The sequence below is a fragment of the Microcebus murinus genome, chromosome 5, assembly GCF_040939455.1.
Source record: "Microcebus murinus isolate Inina chromosome 5, M.murinus_Inina_mat1.0, whole genome shotgun sequence".
NCBI lineage: Eukaryota > Metazoa > Chordata > Mammalia > Primates > Cheirogaleidae > Microcebus > Microcebus murinus.
In genome coordinates, this window is record NC_134108.1 from 107,881,298 (window position 1) to 107,904,131 (window position 22,834).

The window sequence follows — 22,834 nt, forward strand, 5'->3', positions numbered from 1 at the left end:
TCACCACACCGAGCCGTAGGCGCCGGAGCCCACCGGGGACAGGTTCTGGTACCGCTCGGGCACCTCCCAGATCGTCTTGTTCAGCTCCTGCCGGTAGAACGTGGGCCTCTCCTGAGACATTTTCCAGCGGCAGCTGCGGGGCGAGGAGGTGGCCCTGCGGGCCCCCGCCTGCACCCGCACCCGCTCCCCGGCCCTCGTCGCCCGCCCGGCCGGGCGGGGACCTGGCGCTGGTCGCCCGCGCAGGTGCGGCTGCCGCGACCCCGCACACTCCCGCGCGCGCGGCCCCTGACAGCTGCAGCGGCTCGACTAGCCTCGGCGACGGGCGCGAGCCCGGCTGAGGGCAGGGGCGCGCCCCGGGGCTCAAGGCTGCGCCCGCTGCAGCCTCCCTGCACCCTCGTCCCACCAGGCCGACTCCGGGCCGCGTCGCTGGGCTCTCGCTCCAGCTGCTGCGCCCGCTGAGGCTCCAGTGGTCGCGGTTGCAGAGCCCCGACCAGGAGCCTCCCGCCGTACTCTCGCGATAACAGCTCCGAGACTCTCCGCGAGCTGGGACTTTACCCAATATGGAACCTGCCCACGGGAGGGGGTTTGTGTGGGGAGAGAACGGGAGGAGCAGTTCTCGCGAGAAGAGAGCAACAACTGGAGACCAGAGGCAGAAACTCCCAGGAACTGTTCTCCTTAAGGGCGCGAAGGCAGACAGAGGAAGGAAGGGATAAGAGGGTGACACGCATCGCGTGCGCCCCACCGTGGTCGGGGGGGCTAATGCCTGGCTCCGTGGAAAGCGATAGTGACAAATAGGGTGTGGAGAAAAGAGCCAAAAGATCGTTGGAGGCAGGGCGTGGTAGCTTACTCCTGTAATGTTAGTCTTCTGGGAGGCCGAGGCGTGGAGGAGCGCTCAAGGTCCAGAGTTCGAGACCAGCCTGAGCAAGGGCGAGACCCCTGTTTCTATTTTTTTTTTTTTTTTTGAGACAGAGTCTCACTTTGTTGCCCAGGCTAAAGTGAGTGCTGTGGTGTCAACCTAGCTCACAGCAACCTCAATCTCCTGGGCTCAAGCAATCCTCCTGCCTCAGCCTCCTGAGTAGCTGGGACTACAGGCATGCGTCACCATGCCCGGCTAATTTTTTTTATATATATTTTTAGTTGGTCAATTAACTTCTTTCTATTTTTGGTAGAGACGGGGTCTCGATTAAGCTGGTTTTGAAGTCCTAACCTTGAGCGGTCCGCCCGCCTCGGCCTCCCAGATTACAGGTGTGAGCCACCACGCCCAACCCCCCCTCCCCTATTAAAATTAAAAAGAAATTAATTGGCCAACTAAAAATACATAGAAAAAATTAGCTGGGCATGGTGGTGCATGCCTGTAGGTAGTCCCAGATACTCAGGAGCTGAGGCAGCAGGATCGCTTGAGCCCAGGAGTTGGAGGTTGCTGTGAGCTAGGCTGACGCCACAGCACTCACTCTAGCCGGGGCAACAGAGTGAGACTCTGTCTCAAAAAAAGAAAAAACAATATATATATATATATATTTTTTTTTTTTTTTGAACTGCAAGCATTCACCAGGAGCGGAGCACCTGCTCAATGGAACCCCCAATTGCCAAATAACACTTGCATAAAAAAGAAACAGGTTCTGGCCAGAAAGCTGTTGCTTACTCTTTGGAATTCTGATGAAATCTGTCCCAAAGGAAAATATTAACCCTGCATCAAAGCTGAGTTTTTCCACCCAAACTCTTCTAGCAGTTCTTAAACTTTTATGTGAAGAATCACCCTGGGACTTTAAGATGCAGATTCCCAAGACCCACAGGGAGTCTAATTGGGTACATGGACATCAAGAGTGTATTTTTAGAACACATCCCAGATGGTTCTGATTCAGGAAAGTCTCTGATACCTCCCTTTGAGAAGCATTTTAAAAACCATTACATAGAAGGTTTGAAACTGATTCCTGCCCAGAAGAGCCATCCAGTGAAGAGGATCTTAACCATTTAACTCATGCTTCTCTGAGCAAGGAGAATAGGGCAGGGTGTGGTTGTGCAATGTCGCATTTAGGCAAATCAATTGACCTTTCTTACACTTTAGTTCCAGCTTCTGCAAGAGAATTCCTGCCCTACATTCCCACCTAATGGGGTAATTTGTAAAAACTGAACAAGATAATAAATGTGAATGGGTAGGGTGTTATAATCCCATACTTGCACCCACTATTATCAAGCTATGCCTATGCTACAGCTTGTCACAATGAACAGAAGAATTGAATTCTGTCTTATTGGAATAGATAGGGCCAATGCCAGGACACTTCTCATTGCTTCCCATGACTATTCTCTTTTGTGCTATAATTCCTTGGAGGGCTCAGACTTTGTCTATCTTGTCCCAGCATCTAGCATGGTGTTTAGAACATGAGATGTACCCCATAAATATTTGTTGAAAAAATTATGAGCAATGACCATGCTCTCAGTTTAAGAGGATCTCAATTTAACAGAATCTTTGGTTCTCCTTAAAGAAAACAATATAAAACCGAAAAACAGTGTTGTGGGTGATTTTGGATCCAATGTGGCTTAGCCTGGATTCTCTCTCTCTCTCTCTCTTTTTTTTTTTTAAAGGCAGAGTCTCTGTCACCCAGGCTGGAGTGCAGTGGCATCATCATAGCTCACTGCAACCTCAAACTCCTGGGCTCTATCGATTCTCCCACCGCAGCCTCCCAGAGTGCTAGGATTACAGGTGGGAGCCACCTAGCCCGGCCTAGCCTGGATTCTTGCCTACAAAGACATACTGCTTGAGAATGTTCCAAGCTAACTGTGGGTTAGAGAACTTTCTAAGAAGCAATGGAGGGTGAAGGGGCATATGAGAGCAAAATCATGACTGTAGAGAAATAAGGGGTGGGAGTGGGGACTCAAGGAAATAAGTAGATGGATACAAGGAGTGAGGAGGAAGCTTGAAAGCAGGAATCCTAAGAAATGCACATATTTATCCAACAATTGGGATGATGAGGTGAGGGTGAATGAAAGGGTAAAGATGAAGTATGCAGTACATTCATTCACTCATTCAACCAATGTGTATGAAATGCCTTACTAGGTGCCAGGCACTTCTGATAGAAAGCTGATTAAAAACCACAAATTGCTGCCTTTGTGGAGTTTACCAGCAACGGGAGGGCAATCATTCAACTCACATTTATTGAATACTTCCACCCCACTGTTCTAGGCACAGACGATACAACAGTTAATGCAAGAGATAAACATCCCTGCCCTCGTACGGGTGAGACAATTTACGAAAAGGAATACATAAAGTCAATAGTAAGTCAGACATTAAGACAGTAATCAAAAAACAAGCGCAAAACTGCAATGGGGCCAAGCAGGAATACGAAATGTAATGAGAGGCGTGACAGGGACAGAGCTTCCCTGCGGAGGACAAAGGGGGCGGATGCAGAGGTTATGTGCGCCTGCAGAGCAGGACAGTGTGCAGGAGGGTGACGTCCAGTGGGAGAGCCAGGCTTGCGGGGCAGAAAGCCCAGGGCTGCAAGCCTCGGCGACCCTCCAAGCTTCCATTTCCTAATGCCTCATCTGAACGGACTGGGTGTCGGGACACTTAAGAGAACTGCCTTAGGGGCAGTGCAGGCACGAGGCCTGGGACCAACTAGGCCCTCAATCAATGGTAAAACCTCAGAGAGTAGGGGCCTGGTGGCACAGGTACCCAGGTGTACCACAGGTACCCAGGTGTACCACAGGTACCAGGGGCTCCCGTGGCCCAGGAACGGGGAGGACGCCCAGGCACCCCTCCGCCTTCTCCAGCGCGGCTCCTCATGCTCCCCTTGCCGTCGGCGCCTCCTCCGACTCCTGCGCCCCGCCCGCCCGGAACGCCGCGGGGAGGCCGTAACGGCTCGGGAACCGCCGCGTCGCGACCGCAGCGCTGCCAGCCGCCCCGGAGCCCTGTGAGCCCCCGGCGCCCGCGGTCCCGACCGGTCGGGGACGAGGTGAGCCCCTGGCGGAGACGGCTGGGAGCCGGGGCTGCGGGGAGTGAGCGGCGGGTCCCCGCCGTGCGCTCCGGCGCGGGCCCTGGGGCAGGGCGGGGCGCCTTGCTCGGTCCACACTGTGGAATGAGTGGATGACGGTCGTCCCTGGGAGCTTCTCTCTCGGGCGTTGTCTCTGCTTTGAAAGGCCACGTGGAACGGCAATGACAAGAGACAGTGCGTGCGTTTTGCAAGCTGGATGCTTTCAAATTCGCCCCAGAACTGGTCTGGACCCCATGCCATCCTTCTCCTCCGGAGGCCTGACGGCTGCTCCGGTCCCTTCAGACCTCACTGCTTTCTGTTCATTCTCTTCCTTCTGAGTGAGCCCCACCCCTCACCCGCTTGCCCCTTTCTTTCCCGGTCAAATGCTATTTATGAGTCAGTGTCCCCTTGTGAAGCCTTCTCCAACACCCCATCCCAGTAATGAACATCGCTCCAACACACCTTGTTGACATTACTGTCACCGCGTTGCATCGAAGGTGGTTTTCCTGTGCTTATGTATCCTATGGTCATCGGCTAGAGGACTATCTCCTTATCAGTCGCCCCCAGACACTAGGCAGTGACTAACAGATACCAAAGGCATCGCTCTTTGCTTATGCCTTTTCTATACTCACAATACATCCTCCATAAAAAACTTATGTAGTAACAGGCTAAGGGTTGTTTCTGATGGAAATTACAAATGCTTATTTTGAAATTTTGCCTTTCCATGATTATAGAAAACATATAAAAGATAATATCAGAGAAAGATATTCTTGTAACTACACTAGTTTTCGGGATTTCACATCTATTGGGTCAAGTCAGAAAATTGGATTATATTTAAACTTTTTATTCTTAGCATTTAAAATATTCTAAACAAAGATTATGTAAATGAATCTGGATAGATGGATGGATAAGGGTAGTTGGGGGTGGTGGTGAAAGAGCTCCTCATACTTTATTTTGTATCAGAATCACCTGGAGAGCTTTTTGTTTGTTTGTTAGTTTGTTTGCTTGTTTGTTTGTGTTTGAGACAGGGTCTTGTTCTTTCACCCAGGCTAGAGTGCAGTGGCATCATCATAGCTCACTGCAACCTCAAACTCCTGGGCTCAAGCGATCCTCCTGCCTCAGGCTCCCAAATAGCTGGGACTATGGGTACACCACAATGCCCAGTTAAAAAACAAATTTTTTTTTGAGGGACAAGGTCTCAAATTGTTTTCCAGGCTAGTCTTGAATTCCTGGCCTCAAGCCATCCTCCCGCCTCAGCCTCCCAAACTGCTGGGAATACAGGCGTGAGCCACCATGCCTAGCTTAAAGAGCTTCTTAAAACAGACTTTGGGGCCCACCCCACAGAGTTTCTAATTCAGTAGATCTTGCTAGGTGGGACCTACTTGACAGCAGGAGCTTCAGGCCATTGCATCATGTTGGTAAAGGTCCTTCTAGTACATGAAAATGAGCCACAGGGGTTTCTATGAAATCAAGAAAGACATAGTGGAATTGGAGAAACTCTAAGAAGACTGCTAAAAAAAATAATAAGGAAATCATGTGTTTTCCCCTGCTGCCTTTACCCAGACATTTGATAAGTCCTTTAAGAACAGATTGTCACCTGCCTCTCCTAGCATCCTCATTTTGGAGCCAGGAGTTTATGACTTGATAACCTCTCCCCTAGACTACTGTAATTAATGGTATTCTACTGGTTTTTTTTGCCTTAGTCTCTCATAGTTCTAGCACTGTGCAGTAGAATTTTCTGTGATGATGGAAATGTTTTATATCTGTGCTGTCCAGTGCGGTAATCACTAGGCACATGTGGCTATTGAGCACTTGAAATGTAGCTAGTGCAAGTGAGGAACAGAATTTTTTATTTTGCTTTATTTTAATTAAGTTAACTTTAAATAGCCACATGTAGCCAATGGCTACCATACTGGACAACACAGCTCTAGACCATAGCACTGACACAATTCGTCTTCCCAAAGTGCATCTCTTCATATTACTACTCCTGCTCAAAGACTTTAACTAGCTCGAAAGTTCAGCTTCAACACAGTATTCAAGACCCTCCAGGAACAGGTCTCAACCTACTTTTTTGGGCTTAACACTAACTTTACTCAGGTCAGTTGAATTACTTGCCTTACATTATCTCTGTAATTTTATCCTGTTCTCTCCCTGAAATACCTGTTCTTCTTCCCTGCCCCCATTTGAGATGAATGTCAAATCATATCTTGCCCAGGAGGCCTTCTCCATCCCTCCAGGCCAGAGGTATTAATCCCACTCTGTAGGAGGGGTCGCATGGTATTTGAATGTGGCATCTATTTTGGAATCAGAAAGACCATATCCAAATTCTAGCTCTTCTATTTATTTAATTGCTGTATGACTCAGAGGAACTCACTAAAGTCATCGGTAAAATGAGTATAATCATAATCAGGAAGATAGTACCTACCTCTGGAGATAGAGGATGCGTGGGACAAAACTATTGGATGGCAGGCCAGCAATAAGTGTTAATTCCTGTCTTTCCCACCTCTAAACTCTTACAGCAGTATATGACATTTTGGTATTTTTATTTTACCAAATCGTAGAGTCCTCGTTCTTTTGTATCCCTAGAACACACGGCATTCAGCAAACGTTGTGGAACACTAAATTAATTGACCACAGGTGAAGCAGCATTCTTCAGTCTGAAACAAATGAAGGCCAAGAGTGGATATGATAGAAATTTATAAAATTGTGAAAAAAAAGCAGACTCAACAAATTCTAGTCTAGTAGATGGGGCCACCTCTTGAAATATAAACAACATAAATTGAAGATAATAAAATGAAATACTACTTTCCATAAGTGAACAAATGGGATATAATACTTCCAAAGGGCACAATAACAGAAAACATAAATACTTCAACTTCAACAGAGAGAAATTCTTAGGAGTTAAACTAATTTGTAATGGGAGGAGATGAGGATATTTTTGTGTCTTCAATAAGTCTCTCTCTCTTTTTTTTTTTTTTTTTCTTGAGACAGAGTCTCACTCTGTTGCCCTGGCTAGAGTGCCGTGGCATCAGCCTAGCTCACAGCAACCTCAAACTCCTGAGCTCAAGCGATCCTCCTGCCTCAGCCTCCTGAGTAGCTGGGACTACAAGCATGCACCACCATGCCCAGCAAATTTTTTCTATATCTTTTTAGTTGGCCAATTAATTTTTTTCTATTTCTAATAGAGACACGGTCTCACTCTTTCTCAGGCTGGTCTTGAACTCCTGACCTTGAGTGATCCTCCTGCCTCGGCCTCCCGGTGAGCTAGGATTATAGGTGTGAGCCACCTCGACCTGCCCCAACAAGTCTCTTGATACTGAGGTCAAAGACCGTTGATCCTAAGACAAAATCCAGCCTGGAGAGGTGTTTTGTTAGATGTGTACTATGTTTTTAAATATATATGAAGTAATTGACAACGTTTAAAAGTCAGAAGATTCCACATGAAAATCTAGCATTATGGCTTCCCCTAGAAAAGACCAGGTCTGGTCATACTGGGCCCTGCATTGACCCATGGCAACAATGCTAGAGCTAAGTAGCTGCTGCCACCTTTGCCAATCCCCACTGTTCCTGCCGCTCCTTGATTCACATGTTGCCTGCTTCACACCAGCCCTGCCCTAGTGCCATTTTCAGAACAAAATTCTGCATTCTAGACCCTCAATCTGACCCAGAATAGAGTTTTTTTTGTTTTTTGGTTTTTTTTTAGAGACAAATTCTCACTCTGTCACCCAGGCTAGAGTACAGCGGCATGATCATAGCTCACTGCAACCTCAGACCTCTGGGTTCAAGCAATCTTCCTACCTCAGCCTCCAGCGTAGCTGGGACTATAGGCACATGCCACCACGCCGGGCTAAATTTTTTTATTTTTTGTAGAGATGGGGTTTCACTCTTGCTCAGGCTGGTCTTAAACTCCTGGCCTCAAGCAATCCTCCTGCCTCAGCCTCCCAGAGTGCTAGAATTACAGGTGTGAGCCACCATGCCTGGCCAGTAGTTTTATAATTAGGAGGTTAATTAGGCTCTTTTAGGTTGCCAGAATCAAATATACTCTCGTAATGGAAGTGCATTGGAAGATTACATGGGGAAAGTAAGGAAGACTGGGTCGATATTCCCATGAGTGAAGGAAGAAAGGAGAAACTGTTCCTTATAATTCTTTTAAATAGTTCTACCTCATTTTCTTTTTGTAAAAGACATGAGGTACTAATTCTCTTAAGTGATATACTGTAAAATGCCTTTCCCTTCCTCTTCTGTATTCCCCAATCACCTTCTCACTGCTTTAGTGAATTTGTGATCTTTAGTTAATGGATGTTATACACCATACTACTGCTACTCAATGCTTTGAGGGTAAAAATAAAATATGCAAGTATGGCCCAGTTACTTAACTTGTCTAAAACCTCAGTTTCATCACCTGTAAAATGGGGGGAAATAATTGTGAGAGTTTAATGAAATAAAGTCATAAATTCAAATAAACTCATGAAAAAAATCTAACACAGTGCTTGGCATATAAGTGCTTAATAAACAGTGGTGATGATGATGATGATGATGATGATGATACATGATCATTCTGAAGGAAAACAAAGTTGCTAACACATTAAACTTATTTGCAGCATCATCCATAAAAGAACTATTTGTATAATCTGTGTAATTTGGGTGTTTACCAGTGTATTTTACAAGTGTTTGATATATATATATATGTATATATTTTTTTACATTTATGTGGAAGAATTTTTAGAATTTATGCCTGTTTTATTACTTAAAAACACAGATTATTAAGAATGATTATACTGTGTCCCAGAGATGAATCCCTCTCTACTCTCATTAACTCTACCTTATCATTCCTTTAAAAGAACAAGACAATAAAGATCTTTAAAGCTTTAAGTGTGCCTAGGTGCCTCATGCCTATAATCCTAGCACTTTGGGAGGCCAAGGTAGGAGGATTGCTTGAGGTCAGGAGTTCGAGACTAGCTTGAGCATGAGCAAGACACCCATCTCTACAAAAAGTAGAAAAATTAGCCAGGTGTGATGGCACAAGCCTTTAGCCCCAGCCACTTGGGAGGCTGAGGCAGGAGGATCACTCGAGCCCAGGAGTTAGAGGTTACAGCGAGCTATGAGAACACCACTGTACTCTAGTCAGAGCGACAGACTGAGACCTGTCCAAAAAAAAAGAAAGGAAAAAAAGTCTTAAAGTGACCCTTAGAGATCATGCTGTCCAACCATGTCATTTCATGGATAAGGAAACTGAGACTCAGTTTCTAAGAAACTTGCCCTCAATTATATAGCTAGTCAGAAAATAAGCCAGGACTAATCCCCTGACATCCTGTGCACTGCTTTTTCTGCTGCAGCTGTACACCACTAACTGGATACTTGACAGTCATTCAAGAAACATTTACTGAGGGCCTGATAAGTGGAAGGCCCTCTTCTGAGCCCTGGGAATACAGCCATGAACAGTCAAAGTCCTGCCTCCTGAGCTTACATTTCGTAGGGGAATCAGACAGTGGACAAACAGATAAATATTGAATCAGGTGCTGGCAAGTGCTATGAAGAAAAGTCAAAGGTGAAGGGATAATGATGGATGCCATTTTCAATAGAGAATGAGTTAGAAGACTCTGTATCGAGCACTTAACCCTTAGCAATTTCAGTGAAAATTGGTGATTAATACTGACTTTTACCTCTTAATCATTTTCCTGCAACACAACAACAACACAGTTAACTATAAAGAAAACTAAGCTTCATAGCAGGACACCTGGGTTCTAGTCCTGGCTGTAATTATTATTATAATAGACAACCAAGACTGTTTAAACTTCTGGGCTTTGCTTTCTCCATTTGGAAAATGAGAATAATACACATAAAATTGTATAGCATTGAGAAAGAGTTTTGTAAAACTGAAACATGTTATGCAAGTATAAAATATCATTATATAGGCCAGGTGCAGTGGCTCACTTCTGTAATCCTAGCACTTTGGGAGGCTGAGGGGGGAGGATTACTTGAGGCCAGGAGTTCAAGATCAGCCTGAGCACCATAGTAAGACCCTGTCTGTACAAAAATACCCCAAAATTAGCTGGGTGTGGTGGTCCCAGCTACTCAGGAGGCTGAGGCAGGAGGACCGCTTGAGCACAGAAGTTTGAGGTTGCTGTGAACATGAAGACACCACTACACTCTAGCCTGGGCAACAGAACAAGACCTTGTCTTACACACACACACACACACACACAAATCATTATATAGAAATTTTATTTCCTTAAAAATGTACTAAGGATCTAGATTTTTTTAATTGTTTTTTATTTGATCTCTTTCCGTTTATCCAGGAATGATGCAAGGAGAGAGGAGCGTGATTTCTGCTGCCAGCTCTAAACACAGGCAGAATTCTTATGTCTATGATGTTAAGCGAGACGTGTACAATGAGGAGACCTTTCAACAGAAACACAAAAGGAGGCTCTCTAGCTCTGGGAACGTGGACATCAACATCACCACCGTCAAACACCATGTCCAGTGCCGGTGCGTGTGTCCACTCATTCAGCTGCCACCAAGCCAGGCAGGACCGAAACCCAACTTGACTCCTTTGGTGCCCACTTCTGTCTTCTTTCTCTGAACTCGTGGCATCCAAACTCTGCAGTGTATTGTGTAATTTTTCTTCAGTTGTTTTTTGTGGCTTTTTGATTGTAACTTCTTGGGCATGAAGACCTTGGCTATCCCCACAATATCTAGGGATGAAATTTCATAAATACATTGTTTGATTAACCACCATTACCAGTCTCCTGACAAAAATAAGACAGCCATGAAGGACTAATTCATGGTAGCAGAATGCGATCCTTCTGACCACACATCCCAGCAGTGCCCACGGAGTACTCATGGTCGTAAACATGGAACGTACCACCGCCCCCTCTGACCCTCCCTGTGACCCGCTGGGGCCCACGGTTCCGGGCTCTTAGCCTGCTTTTGTGCTATGAACCTTTTAGCAATCTGATGAAGCTAATGAACCTCTTCTCAGAATAATTTTAATTACTATTTTTTTATTGTAGTAAAATATATATAACATAAAATTGGCTATTTTGACCATTTTTAAGTATACAATTCAGTGGCATTATTGACATGCACAATGTTGAGCAACCATCACCACTATCTATTTCTAAAACGTTTTCATCACCTCAAACAGAAACTCTTGTTAAGCAATAATTCCCCATTCCCCCCTCCCCTCAGCCCCTAGTGACCTCTCTTCTACTTTCCGTCTCTATGAATTTGCCTATTCTAGCTATTTCATTTTAAGTGGAATCACACAATGTTTGTCTTTTTGTGTCTGGCTTCTTTCACTTAGCATAATGTTTTCAAGGTTTATCCCCATTTTAGCATGTAGCAGTACTTCCTTTCATTTTATGGCTGAATAATATTCCATTGTATTTATATACCATATTTTGTTTATTCATTCCTTTGTTAATGGACACATAGGTTGCTTCTATCTTCTAGAAATTGTGAATGATGCTGCTCTGGACATTGGCATAGGAGATCTGTTTGAATCCATTTTCGATTCTTTTCAGGATATACCTGAAAGGATTAGGGAGTGAAATTGTTGAATCGTGGAAATTCGATGTTTAAGTTTTTGAGGAGCTGCCAAACTGTTTTCCACAGCAGCTGCACCATTTTACTTTCCTATTGGCAACTTACAATTTCTCCACATGCTCTCCAACATTTACTTTCCATTTTTTTATTCTCACCAATCCAGTAGGTATGAAACTGTTTCTCATTGTGCTTTCTTGCTTTTGTTTTTTTTTTTTTTTGCATTTTCCTAGTGACTAAAGACAATGAACATCTTTTCATGTGGTTTAGTGGTCAGTCAATAGAAATGTCTATTCATTTCCTTTGCCTTTTTTAAATTAGCTTTGTCTTTTTGATTATTGAGTTGTAGTTCTTTATATATTCTGGATGTTAAAATCTTATCAGATATGAGTTTGTAGATCTCATATAATGTGTAAATATTTTCTCCCATTCTGTAGGCTGTCTTTTCACTCTGTTGATTGTGTCATTTGTATATATAAAAGTTTTAAATTTTGATCAAATCCAATTTATATTTTCTCTTGTTGCCTGGACTTTGGTGTCATATTTAAGAAACTTGTCAAATTCAAGATCATACATATTTTCATCTCTGTTTTCTTCTAAGAATTTTATAGTTTAGCTCTTAAGTTTAGCTTTTTGATCCATCTTGAATTAATTTCTATATACTGTAAGATAATGGTTCAGCTTCATTCTTTTGCATGCGGATATTCTGTTTTCCCAGTGCAATTTGTTGAAGAGACTATTCTTTACCTTTTAAATGGTCTTGGCCAGAATAATTTTTAATATATAAAATAAATAGGATTATAAGGGAAACCATGACATTAAAATATAGTTATCAAACTATGAAAATCCCCAAATTATGTTATTTAATAATGTCGATCTAATAACTACCATAATTTAAAAGTAGTGATGAATGTAAATAGTATTTCAAGATATCTGTAAAAATTGTAATGTAATATAAAAAATATTTGTGATTTCTACCGGTGACAAAGTCAAGTTCTGCTGATACTACCGTGGTTTGTTGTCAACATTCATAATTGAAGGAAATGCTAAATATCCGTTAGAGGTTGGAGAAATGAAGGTATCTTTTTCTACCTAAGTTCACATGCATCCCTGATATCTACAGGCCCCTCAGGTTAAGAATCCTTTGTGACTTACATCATGGCACTAATCCTAATTACTCAAGTTGTCCTTACGCACTGGTCTATTAGTTCCTCTCGTCCCCTGGTCTACCACCCAGCTGGCATGTGTTGGTGACGGCGAGGAGGGCCTCCACACAGACACTCCCCTCCCTAAGCCTTGCTCCTTTGTCCATATTCAGTCTTTTGCAAGTTGCGGTCTTGGATGACCCTCCCCAGTCCTCTCATTTCCTCTGCTGCAGGATCAGTAAGGGGACATATTCCCAAAGAGGGAATTTGGGGATCCCATTGGCTTTGTCTCTGCAAACTTTACTAACTTTACTTTTCTAACTTTACCCTCATTATACTTAAGTATTTCTATAGAAATTTCAACCTAACTCCCCTCAACATTCCTTAGCCTTGCCATCTGGACACTTCAATCTGACCCATTCTGCCTCCCATGGGCTTTGTAGCAGTTCTTGTTCTCTACGTCTAAAACATACAGTTCTCAGCTGAGCACAGCGGCTCACGTCTGTAGTCCTAGCACTTTGGGAGGCCGAGGCAGGAGGATTGCTTGAGGCCAGGAGTTCAAGACCATCCTGGGCATAATAGTGAGACCCTGTCTCTATAATAAATCAATAAATCAATCTTACAGTTCTCTCTACTTCTGAATTTTAACCAGAAAGGTAGCACAGCACATTGGTTAAGAACATGATTCTGAGGCCAATCTGTCTGGTTTTGAATTCCAGTTCTGCTGCTTCCCAGCTGTGTGACCTTAGGTAAGCTATTCAATCCTACTGTGTCTCAGTTTCCTCATCTGTAAAATGAGCATGATTATAGCACCTACCTCAGCAAGTGACTATGAGGATTTATAGAGTATATATTTGGAAAGCACCTAGGAAATAGAAAACACTAAATAAATGGTTGTGGGGGTTTTTTTAGTAAATCATCTTTTAACTCCATCTCTTCCTTTCTGCAGAAACTCTCTTATCTCTTCCCTCATGTTCTTCCTGTTAGCAACTACAAAGACTCCCTTTCTTATCAAAATCTCCCCCGTGCTTTCATATTGACTCTTACATTCCTCACTTTTAAGAAGCCTTAACTAAAATCCAGATTCATGTCAACATGCTAATACTGTTTCCCCATAAGCTTCAACTTCTATTCCTCCTTTTCCCTCCTTTATTCCTATTAGAGCCTTATCACTCCCTGTGCATTGTATTTTTCAACCATGCCTAAGAGCTTTGATGACTCTGCCTAGAGCTGCTGGCAAAGAGACAATGGAGAGGAGGGGAAACGAACCAGGTGAAGGAACAAAGTGTCCCTGTGCCATGCTCTCCTCTCCTCCATAGAGGCTCATAATCAGAAAGAACACACTTTGTGTGACCCTACTGTTGAATAGCATACCTGCCTCACACCCGGGGACTCTCCTAAGAATAGATAGCAATGTGACAATTCCTTCCAAACCAATAGTCCTGCTCCTGGCTCCTAAGCAGAATATTAACAGCTGGCGAGAGGAATTGTGGAGATAGTAGAATGGATAGATCGTTGAACTAGAAATCAGAAGACCTGGTTTCTAGCCCCAGCTCTTCTCACACGTATTCCCGTGACCTTGGCAAAGTCACATTTATTTAGCCTTAATCAGGGATAGTAATGCTCGTAGTTGTGAGAGTCTAACATATGTTATATAACTTCTTTTCTGAGCACATGTCTTAGCCCTGCATACTTTACAGTTATATTTGTTGTTACAGTCAAATCCCAATTATCTAGCTCGGCTCATACATGAAAAATCTTCATCATCTGCTTTTACCCATGCTAAAAGGTAAAGAACAAAAAGCAGTTTAGAAACAAATTGTTTTTACTGATTGACTGATGGTGATTCTGCTGTCTTGGATGACCTAAAGGTTGAAGTAGGTTTTCTTAATCTCTGCACCATTGACATTTTAGACCAGAAAATCCTTTCTTGTGGAGAAATGTCCTGTGCAATATGGGATGTTTAGTTTCTATCCACTAGATGACAGTCATGAGAATCAAAAATGTCTCTGCCCATTGCCACATGTCTGCTGGGGAACGAAACTGTACTGAGTTCAGATTCATTGGGTCTAAGGATAATACTTCATAAAACTATTTCTTTACGTGACTATGCAGAACTTCATATTCCATATTTTATATAAATTTCTACATATCACAGGTCAAAGCCAGACAGAGTTAATGTTTGGTAAAAATTTTAGTATATGGGAATGATATAAATGTGTTAACCACCCCCCCCCCATCAGTCTCACATCTCAAAACACTGTCCTCACCAATAACAGTCCATTTTTCTAAGGGAAAATTGGTAGGTTTAATTCTTTCCAAACATCCTATGAAAACATAGAACTGATTGTATGCTGAGTGTATAAGGCTTAGTTCGTGCATACACACAGCACTGCTTCTGAATCTGAGGTGATTTATTTCCCCCAGGGAATGTTTGGAGATATTTTTAGTGGTCTCAACTGGGGGAGGGGGTGCTACTGGTATCCCCAGTACCAGTTAAAGTGAGTAGAGACCAGTATGCTGCTAAACATCCCACAATGCACAGGGCAGCCCACAACAAAGAATTATCTGGGCTAATATGTCAAAATGTCAGTGCTGATGAGAAACTGCCATATGGGAAGAAGGATTATGTACTATGCCTTTTCTTGGCTATGTGGGCATTTTCTTGGGAGAACCTAATCAAGTCTCTGCTTTTCTCTCTCACAGCTGTTCATGGCACAGGTTCCTAAGATGCATGCTTACCATATTTCCCTTCCTAGAATGGATGTGTATGTATCGATTCAAGTATTGGCTTCTTGGAGACTTACTTGCTGGTCTAAGTGTTGGCCTTGTGCAAGTTCCCCAAGGTAAGGAAGATACAAATCTGCTTTTATTCATCCAAGACAGTATATCAGATCCTGTCCATTTGCCCAGGGTAAAAAATTGCTTGTGCTAGATGAAGAGAGAAAAATGTGAATTTCCTTCACATCATTACTATTTGTTCCCTTACCTGCCAGATTTCCAAACCCTCCAGAGTGGTTCTAAAAGGTTTTGTTTAGTTTAGACCCCTGAATGCTTTCCAGAGTATTTGCAGCACCCACTCCTGGTCATTTCTTCCTTAACCTGTCATTTCATATTCATGACTACAGTGCATCTCACTTGGCATTGCTTTTACTTGTAAGGGGAAGGGTGGGAAACAGCATGCCAGTGTCTCTCCAGCAGGTGACAAGCAATCCGGTGCCTTTTCTGTGGACTCCCAAGTGGCAGTTCAGATGAAAGACAACAAGATTACACAGATAGGAGTGGAAGCTATCTGGGCTTTAGAAAACTCATTTTCCAAATAGAAATCAACAACTCTTGTAATTGTCCCATAAGTATTGGTTCCAGAGTCCACAAGGGATGTGTCCAGTTACAAGAGTCACTATGCTCAGAGAAACCCAAAGGTAGGCCTTCCTCTGGATATTCACCATTCCTTCACAGTCATGTTGGTCCAGATAGCATGGACTATTTGGGCTCATTTTTGCCATAAGCAATTCTGACTGGTAACATAGCTGATGTTCTACCATTATTAGGTTTCCAGGGAAACAAAGCTAGAAAATTAATCCAAAATCAAACTTGTCTACAGAGAAAGAGGAAAGGTTTTACTAATGCTTAGCTCACAGTAGTTTACAGTTCTTTAGATAGTCGTTAAACTCCTCCATTTCTCTATTCTTCTGGGTCCCACCAGGCAGATGAAAGCTTGTGATCATGCAGGTTGTAGATATCACAAAAGAGGTCAACCAAATGGGCAGTTGAAATCCAACTCTGGCACAGGGCTGTTAATTGGGGAAAAGGGATGAGTTTTTAAATTTTTATTTATTTATAAATTATCATACAATAAAGTTGGCTTTTTTTTCCTTTTGGTGTACAGTTCTATGAATTTTAACACATGTATAGGTTTGTGTAACCACCACCACAAGCTGGATACAGAACTGTCCCACCACCCCAAAAACTGTCTTGTGCCATCCCTTTTTGGTCACATTCTCCCTCAATCTGTAACCCCTAGAAACCACTGATCTGCTCTCCATCACCATAGTTTTGTCTTTTTGAGAACATCATATAAATGGAGTCATACAGCATGTAAATTTTGAGGGCTGGCTTCTTTCATTTAGCATTATACCTTTGAGATTCATGCAAATTATTGTGTGTATCAGGAGTTTATTTATTTTTATTGAGTAATATTCCATTATATAGATATACCACGGTTTGTTTATCCATTTGTTTGTTGATGGACATTTTGTTTCCAGTTTTGGGCTGTCACAAATGAAGTTGCTATGAACATTCATGTACAGATTTTTGCGTGAACGTAGTTTTCATTTCACTAGGGTGGAGTTGGATTGCTGGTCATATGGTAAGTACATGTTTAACTTTATAAGAAACTGCCAAACTGTTTTCTAGAGTGACTTATCTACCATTTTACATTCCCACCAGCAGTTCATGGGAATTGCATTTCTTCCACATCCCCATCAGCACTTGATATTGTCAGTATTTTTTAAATTAAACTTTCTATTTTGAGATAATTATAGAATCACATGTATTTGTAAGAAACTACAGATATTAACAGAACCCATGTACCCTTTACTCAGTTTCCCCAGTGGTAACCTCTTGCAAAACTGTAGTTCAATCTTGCAGCCAGGATGTCAACATTGCTACTGTCAGGACACAGAACATTTGCACCACCACCAGGGCCCCTCATGTTGTCTCTTTATAGCCGCCTCCACCTGCCTCCTGTCCTCACCCCTTCCTTAATCCCTGGCAACTACTAATCTATTCTTAACTTCTATAATTTTGTCATTTCATGAAAGTTATGTAAATGGCATACAGTGTGTGACCCACTGGGATTCGCTTTTTTTTTTTTTTTTTTTTAAACAAAGTCACTGCCATTGAATGGGATTGGCTTTTTTCACTCATCATAATTCTCTGGATATTCATTCAAGTTGTTGTGTTTATCAGTTGTTCATAACATTTTACTGTTGAGCAGTATTTTATGGTATGGATGTACCACAGTTTATTTAAACATTTACCCACGGAAGGATATCTGGGTTGTTTCCAATTTGGGGCTATTACAAATATATGCACTATGAATATTCATGTGCAGGTTTTTTAAATGAATGTTATGTCTTCATTTCTCTGGGATAAATGTCCAGGAATGCAATTGCTGGAGTATATAGGAGTTGCATGTTTAGCTTTTTGAGAAACTGCCAATGTGTTTTCCAGAGTGGCTGTATCATTTTACATTCCCACTAGAAATTAATGAGTGATCCAGCTGCGCTATATCTTCACCAGCATTTGGTGTTGTCACTATTTTTTATTTTAGCCATCTGATAGGCATGTAGTGGTATCTTATTATGGTTTTAGTTTGCATTTCCTTAATGATTAATTATATTAATATTTAACATCTCTTCATGTACTAATTTGTCATCTGAATATTTTCATAAAATGGCTCTTCATATCTTTTGTTCAAGTTGAATTGTTTGCATTTTTACTGTTGAGTTTTAAGAATTCTTTATATATTCTGAATACTAGTCCTTTTGTCTTTTGTGTTTTGCAAATATTTTCTCCCAGTCTATAGCCTGTCTTTTCATCCTCTTAACAGAGGCCTTGCAATGTAAAAGTTTTGATTTTGATAAAGTCTAGTTTTTAGTATTTTTTATTTTAGCCATTCTAAAAGTACAGCATCCCATCATTGTTTTAATTTGCGTTTCCCTGATGGTTAGTGAGGTTGAACATCTTTTCGTGTGCTATTTGCTATCTCCATGTGTTTTTTGTTGAGGTACCTATTCAAGCACTTTGCCCATTTTTTCATTGAGATATTTGTTTTCTTATAGTTGATTTGTGAGAATTCTTTATGCAGTCTAGAAATAAGCCCCTTGTCAGAGATGCGATTTGCAAATATTTTCTCTCAGTCTGTAGCTTATCTTTTCATTCTCTTGACAGTGTCTTTGACAGAGCAAAATAATTTTTATAAAATCAAATTTGTCGGCCGGGCGCTGTGGCTCACGCCTGTAATCCTAGCTCTTGGGAGGCCGAGGCGGGCGGATTGCTCAAGGTCAGGAGTTCAAAACCAGCCTGAGCAAGAGCGAGACCCCGTCTCTACTATAAATAGAAAGAAATTAATTGGCCAACTGATATATATAAAAAATTAGCCGGGCATGGTGGCGCATGCCTGTAGTCCCAGCTACTCGGGAGGCTGAGGCAGGAGGATCGCTTGAGCCCAGGAGTTTGAGGTTGCTGTGAGCTAGGCTGACGCCACGGCACTCACTCTAGCCTGGACAACAAAGTGAGACTCTGTCTCAAAAAAAAAAAAAAAAATCAAATTTGTCAATTATTTTTTCTTTTATATCCATAAAAGCACTTTTGCTATCATATATAAGGCCTCTTCCACTAGCTTCTAGGTCATAAAGATTTTTTTCTGAACATCTTATAGTTTTATGCTTTACATTTAGATCTGTGATCCATTTTTAGTTTAATCTTTCTTTATACAAGGTGTAAAGTTTAGGTTAAGGCTTCTCACTAATGTGAAATTAGTGTAAGATTTTTTTTGTTGCACTTTCAACATTATTTTAAAAGAAGACTATCCTCCATTGAATTATTTTTGCACCTTTGTCAAAGATCAAATAGCCGTATTCGTTGTGGGTCTATTTCTGAACTTTCTCTATTCTGTTCCATTGGTCTATGTGTCTATCCCTTTGCAAATACCACATATCTTGATTACTATATCTTTATAGTGAGTCTTAAAATTGGATGGTATGATTCCTCCAGCTTTTTTTTCAAAATTGTTTTAGCTATTCTTCACATAAATTTTAGAATCAGTTTATCTACATCTATAAAAAAATCCTGCTGCATTAAATCTATAGATAATTTCAGGGAGAATTTGCATCTTTATTATTTTAAGTCTTCCAATCCATGATTATGGTATGTCTCTCCGTTTATTTAAGTTTCTTCATTTCTTTCACAAGCATACATATCAGCACACAGCATACCAGCATCACAAGCATACAGTTTTCAGCATACATATCATTCATGTCTTGTTAGATTTATGGTTAAGTATTTCATTTTGGGGTTTTCAATGGTAATTCAGTTTCTCATTGTTTATATAGAGAAATACATGTAGAAATTGATATTTATGTGTTCATCTTGTATCCTAAAACTCATTTATTAGTTCTAATAATCTTTTGTAGATTCCTTGAGATTAACTACGTTGACAATCATATCATCCGTGAATAGGGACAGTTACATTTCTTTCTAATACAGATGGTTTTTCTAAATTTTTCTTGCTTATTTTACTGGCTAAGACACGCAATACTGTGTTGAATAAGAGTGGTGAGGCTGGATGTGGTGGCTCACACCTGTAATCCCAGCACATTGAGAGGCTGAGGTGGGAGGACTGCTTGCAGCCAGGAGTTAGAGGTCAAGAGTGATGAGAATCGACACTCTTGCCTCGTTCCTGATCTCAGGGGGAAAGCATTTAGGTTCTCATCACTAAGTATGATGTTAGCTATAGGATTTTTGTAGATGCCCTTTGTTAGGTTGAGGAAGTCTTCATCTATTCTAGTTTGCTTAGAATTTTTATCATGGGCAGATGTTGTATTTTGTGATTTTTCTGCATCTACTGATACGACCATGTAGTTTTTCTGTTTAGTTGGCTAATATGGGAGGTTGCAGTAATTGATTTTTTGAGTATTGAACCAGTCTTGCATTCTCAAACTAAAGGAGTATCTTTTAAAATCCACACTAAGACACCATATGTGCTAGCAGTATTCCTGCAAAAAAAGAAATTTCCATGTGGCAACTACAAACCAAAATGATCCATTTGTATGAATATAGCCACTTTATTTGTATGAATAAAATTTCTAGAGCATTCCCGTGGTGCTACAATGAGAAAGCTGAACTAGCGTTGATGCTCTATGAGCCCCCTGATTCCTACATGTGTTTCAATTATGGCCAAAGCTGGAGGACATCACATTGCTAAATTACTGAGTCATCAGTACAATTTGGTATCAAAACAAGAAGGGCATTAGGATGTATATGTATATCTAGCATCCACCACAGCACCTAGCACATAGTAGGTACACAAAATATATTTGTTGAATAATAATGATTGCGTAACTATATGAATGTATGGATCCAAGCAACTCTTGATACCTGACTAAGGGATTGTATATTATTTTAAGTACTATGAATAATGAAATAATATCACTGCTGGGTGAATATACTAAAAAAAGAAAAAAAAATAAAAAAAATAATGAAATAATGTATAGTGTGAATAATTCTAAAGTTTTACTTACATTTGAATAGGTAGGTAGTACGTACCTAATGATTTAATAATTTTCTTCAAGTGAAACAAAAATTCTGTACAGTGAAGACCTTATTTAAAAGGTACTGAAACTTCCTTACAGTAGAATTCCATTTTATAAATGTAGAATTAAAGAAGAAAATAGAAACTCACCATTAGGCAAACTATAGTAATAATTATTAGACATAAAAGCCATAAGAATGGATGCTAAAATTAGTGGGTGAAAGTTTGCAAACTATAAAACAGGATTGCATATTTTCAAAGTATCTCCCTCAAGATATTTATTAAGTACTCCACTACTTTATAATAGAGAATCTAGGGCTGGATGTGTGCCTCACGCCTGTAATCCTAGTACTTTGGGAGGCTGAGGTGGGAGAATCCCTTGAGGCCATGAGTTTGAGACCAGCCTGAGCAAGAATAAGACCCCGTCTCTGCCAAATATAGAAAAATTACCCAGGCTTCACCTGTAGTCCCAGCTACTAGGGAGGGTGAGGCAGGAGGATTGCTTGAGCCCAGGAGCTGGAGGTTATAATTGGGCCATTGTACTCCAGCCTGGGCAACAAAGTGAGACCCTGTCTCTATTTTTTAAAAAAATTAGATAAGAGTGCTCAACATTATTAGCAATTAATGGAGTGGGAAATAAAATTGAAAAGAGTTATTACCGTACACACTAAAATTAAAAATCTGACAGCATCATATGCTAGCATGTATGTGAACAATAGGAACTGTCATACATTGCTGGTGGGAGTATAAATTGTACAAACAGTTGGAAAACAGTTTGGCATTATCTAATAAATGCCCAGAAGTTATAATTCAGAGTATATAATCTTGAGAAATGTGTATATCTGTGCACCAGGAGACATGTACAAGAATATTCACAGCAGGATTGTTCATAATGGCTCCAAACTGGAAACAAAGACAGGATACCATGCAACCCTTAGAGATAAAAAAACAAAACAAAAAAAAAATGGGGAAATAGCCACCTTGGATCCTGATGGCATTTTAGTTCTGGTTCCAGTCTCTGAAAAGACCCAACTGGCCTGTGTACTCTTTTAATAAATTTCCTATTTTGTGTAAGATAATTTGAGCAGGTTTCCTGTTTCTTGCAATCAGTAGAGCCTTACTTAGGAAAAAGGTGATGAAGGGGCCCAGGTGCAGTGGCTCATGCCTGTAATCCTAGCATTCTGGGAGGTGGTGATGGGAGGATCATTTGAGCTCAAGGGTTTGAGACCAGCCTGAGCAAGAGTGAGACCCCACCTCTACTAAAAATAGAAAAAATCAGCCAGGCATGGTGATGTGTGCTTGTAGTCCCAGCTACTCACGAGGCTGAAGCAGGAGGATTGCTTGAGCCCAGGAGTTTGAAGTTGCTGTGAGTTATGATGATACCACTGCACTCTAGCCTGGGTGACAGAGCAAGACCCTATCTCAAAAAAAGAAAAGAAAAAAAAAAAAGATGACACCATGCACGTTAATCCATTTTCTTCAAAATTTCCAAATTCTCATGGTGCTTCTGAGATAAGAAAGTATGTATTGAAAAAGGAGCTGAAGGAGGAGATGGAGTGACTGACATATGGAAGTGAAAAAACAGACCAACTCTGAGCCAAGTCATTTAGGTGTGATTCTTGCCTTGCTCTTCAGTTTTACCGTCAGCCCTGGCGAATCCCCAGGGCCTTCTTTGCTAGACCACGAGAAGGCTGGGGGTGGGCCTGCTTCTGAGCTGCTGGAATTAGAGGTCTATGGCTGTGGTATTTGCTTTCCATGTTCAGCATTAAGACCCCCAGTGAAGCCTATGATATAGAACTGATGTGTGAAAGCATGTGGCAAAATAGGAAGAGAAGCTATCATAGCAACCAAAAGAGATA

The 22,834-nt window shown here is 41.5% G+C and overlaps 2 protein-coding genes across 5 annotated transcripts in view; one reads left to right on the forward strand and one right to left on the reverse strand.

Moving 5' to 3' along the window:
• MAPK14 (mitogen-activated protein kinase 14) overlaps positions 1-533 on the reverse strand; it is a 74,071-nt gene extending 73,538 nt beyond the window's left edge. Inside the window, exon 1 of one of the 2 annotated variants that reach the window (XM_012746809.2) lies at positions 5-533. In XM_012746809.2, coding sequence (XP_012602263.1) covers positions 5-120 — 116 coding nt within the window. In that variant the 5' untranslated portion in view covers positions 121-533. The remainder of the gene's footprint in view (positions 1-4) is intronic. The other variant, XM_012746808.2, reaches the window with a different exon arrangement.
• A 2,797-nt stretch (positions 534-3,330) lies between these two features.
• SLC26A8 (solute carrier family 26 member 8) overlaps positions 3,331-22,834 on the forward strand; it is a 69,547-nt gene continuing 50,043 nt past the window's right edge. For all 3 annotated transcript variants that reach the window (XM_012746803.3, XM_012746804.3, XM_020286975.2), the window contains exons 1-3: positions 3,331-3,950; positions 10,268-10,457; positions 15,365-15,504. In XM_012746803.3, coding sequence (XP_012602257.1) covers positions 10,270-10,457; positions 15,365-15,504 — 328 coding nt within the window. In that variant the 5' untranslated portion in view covers positions 3,331-3,950; positions 10,268-10,269. The remainder of the gene's footprint in view (positions 3,951-10,267; positions 10,458-15,364; positions 15,505-22,834) is intronic.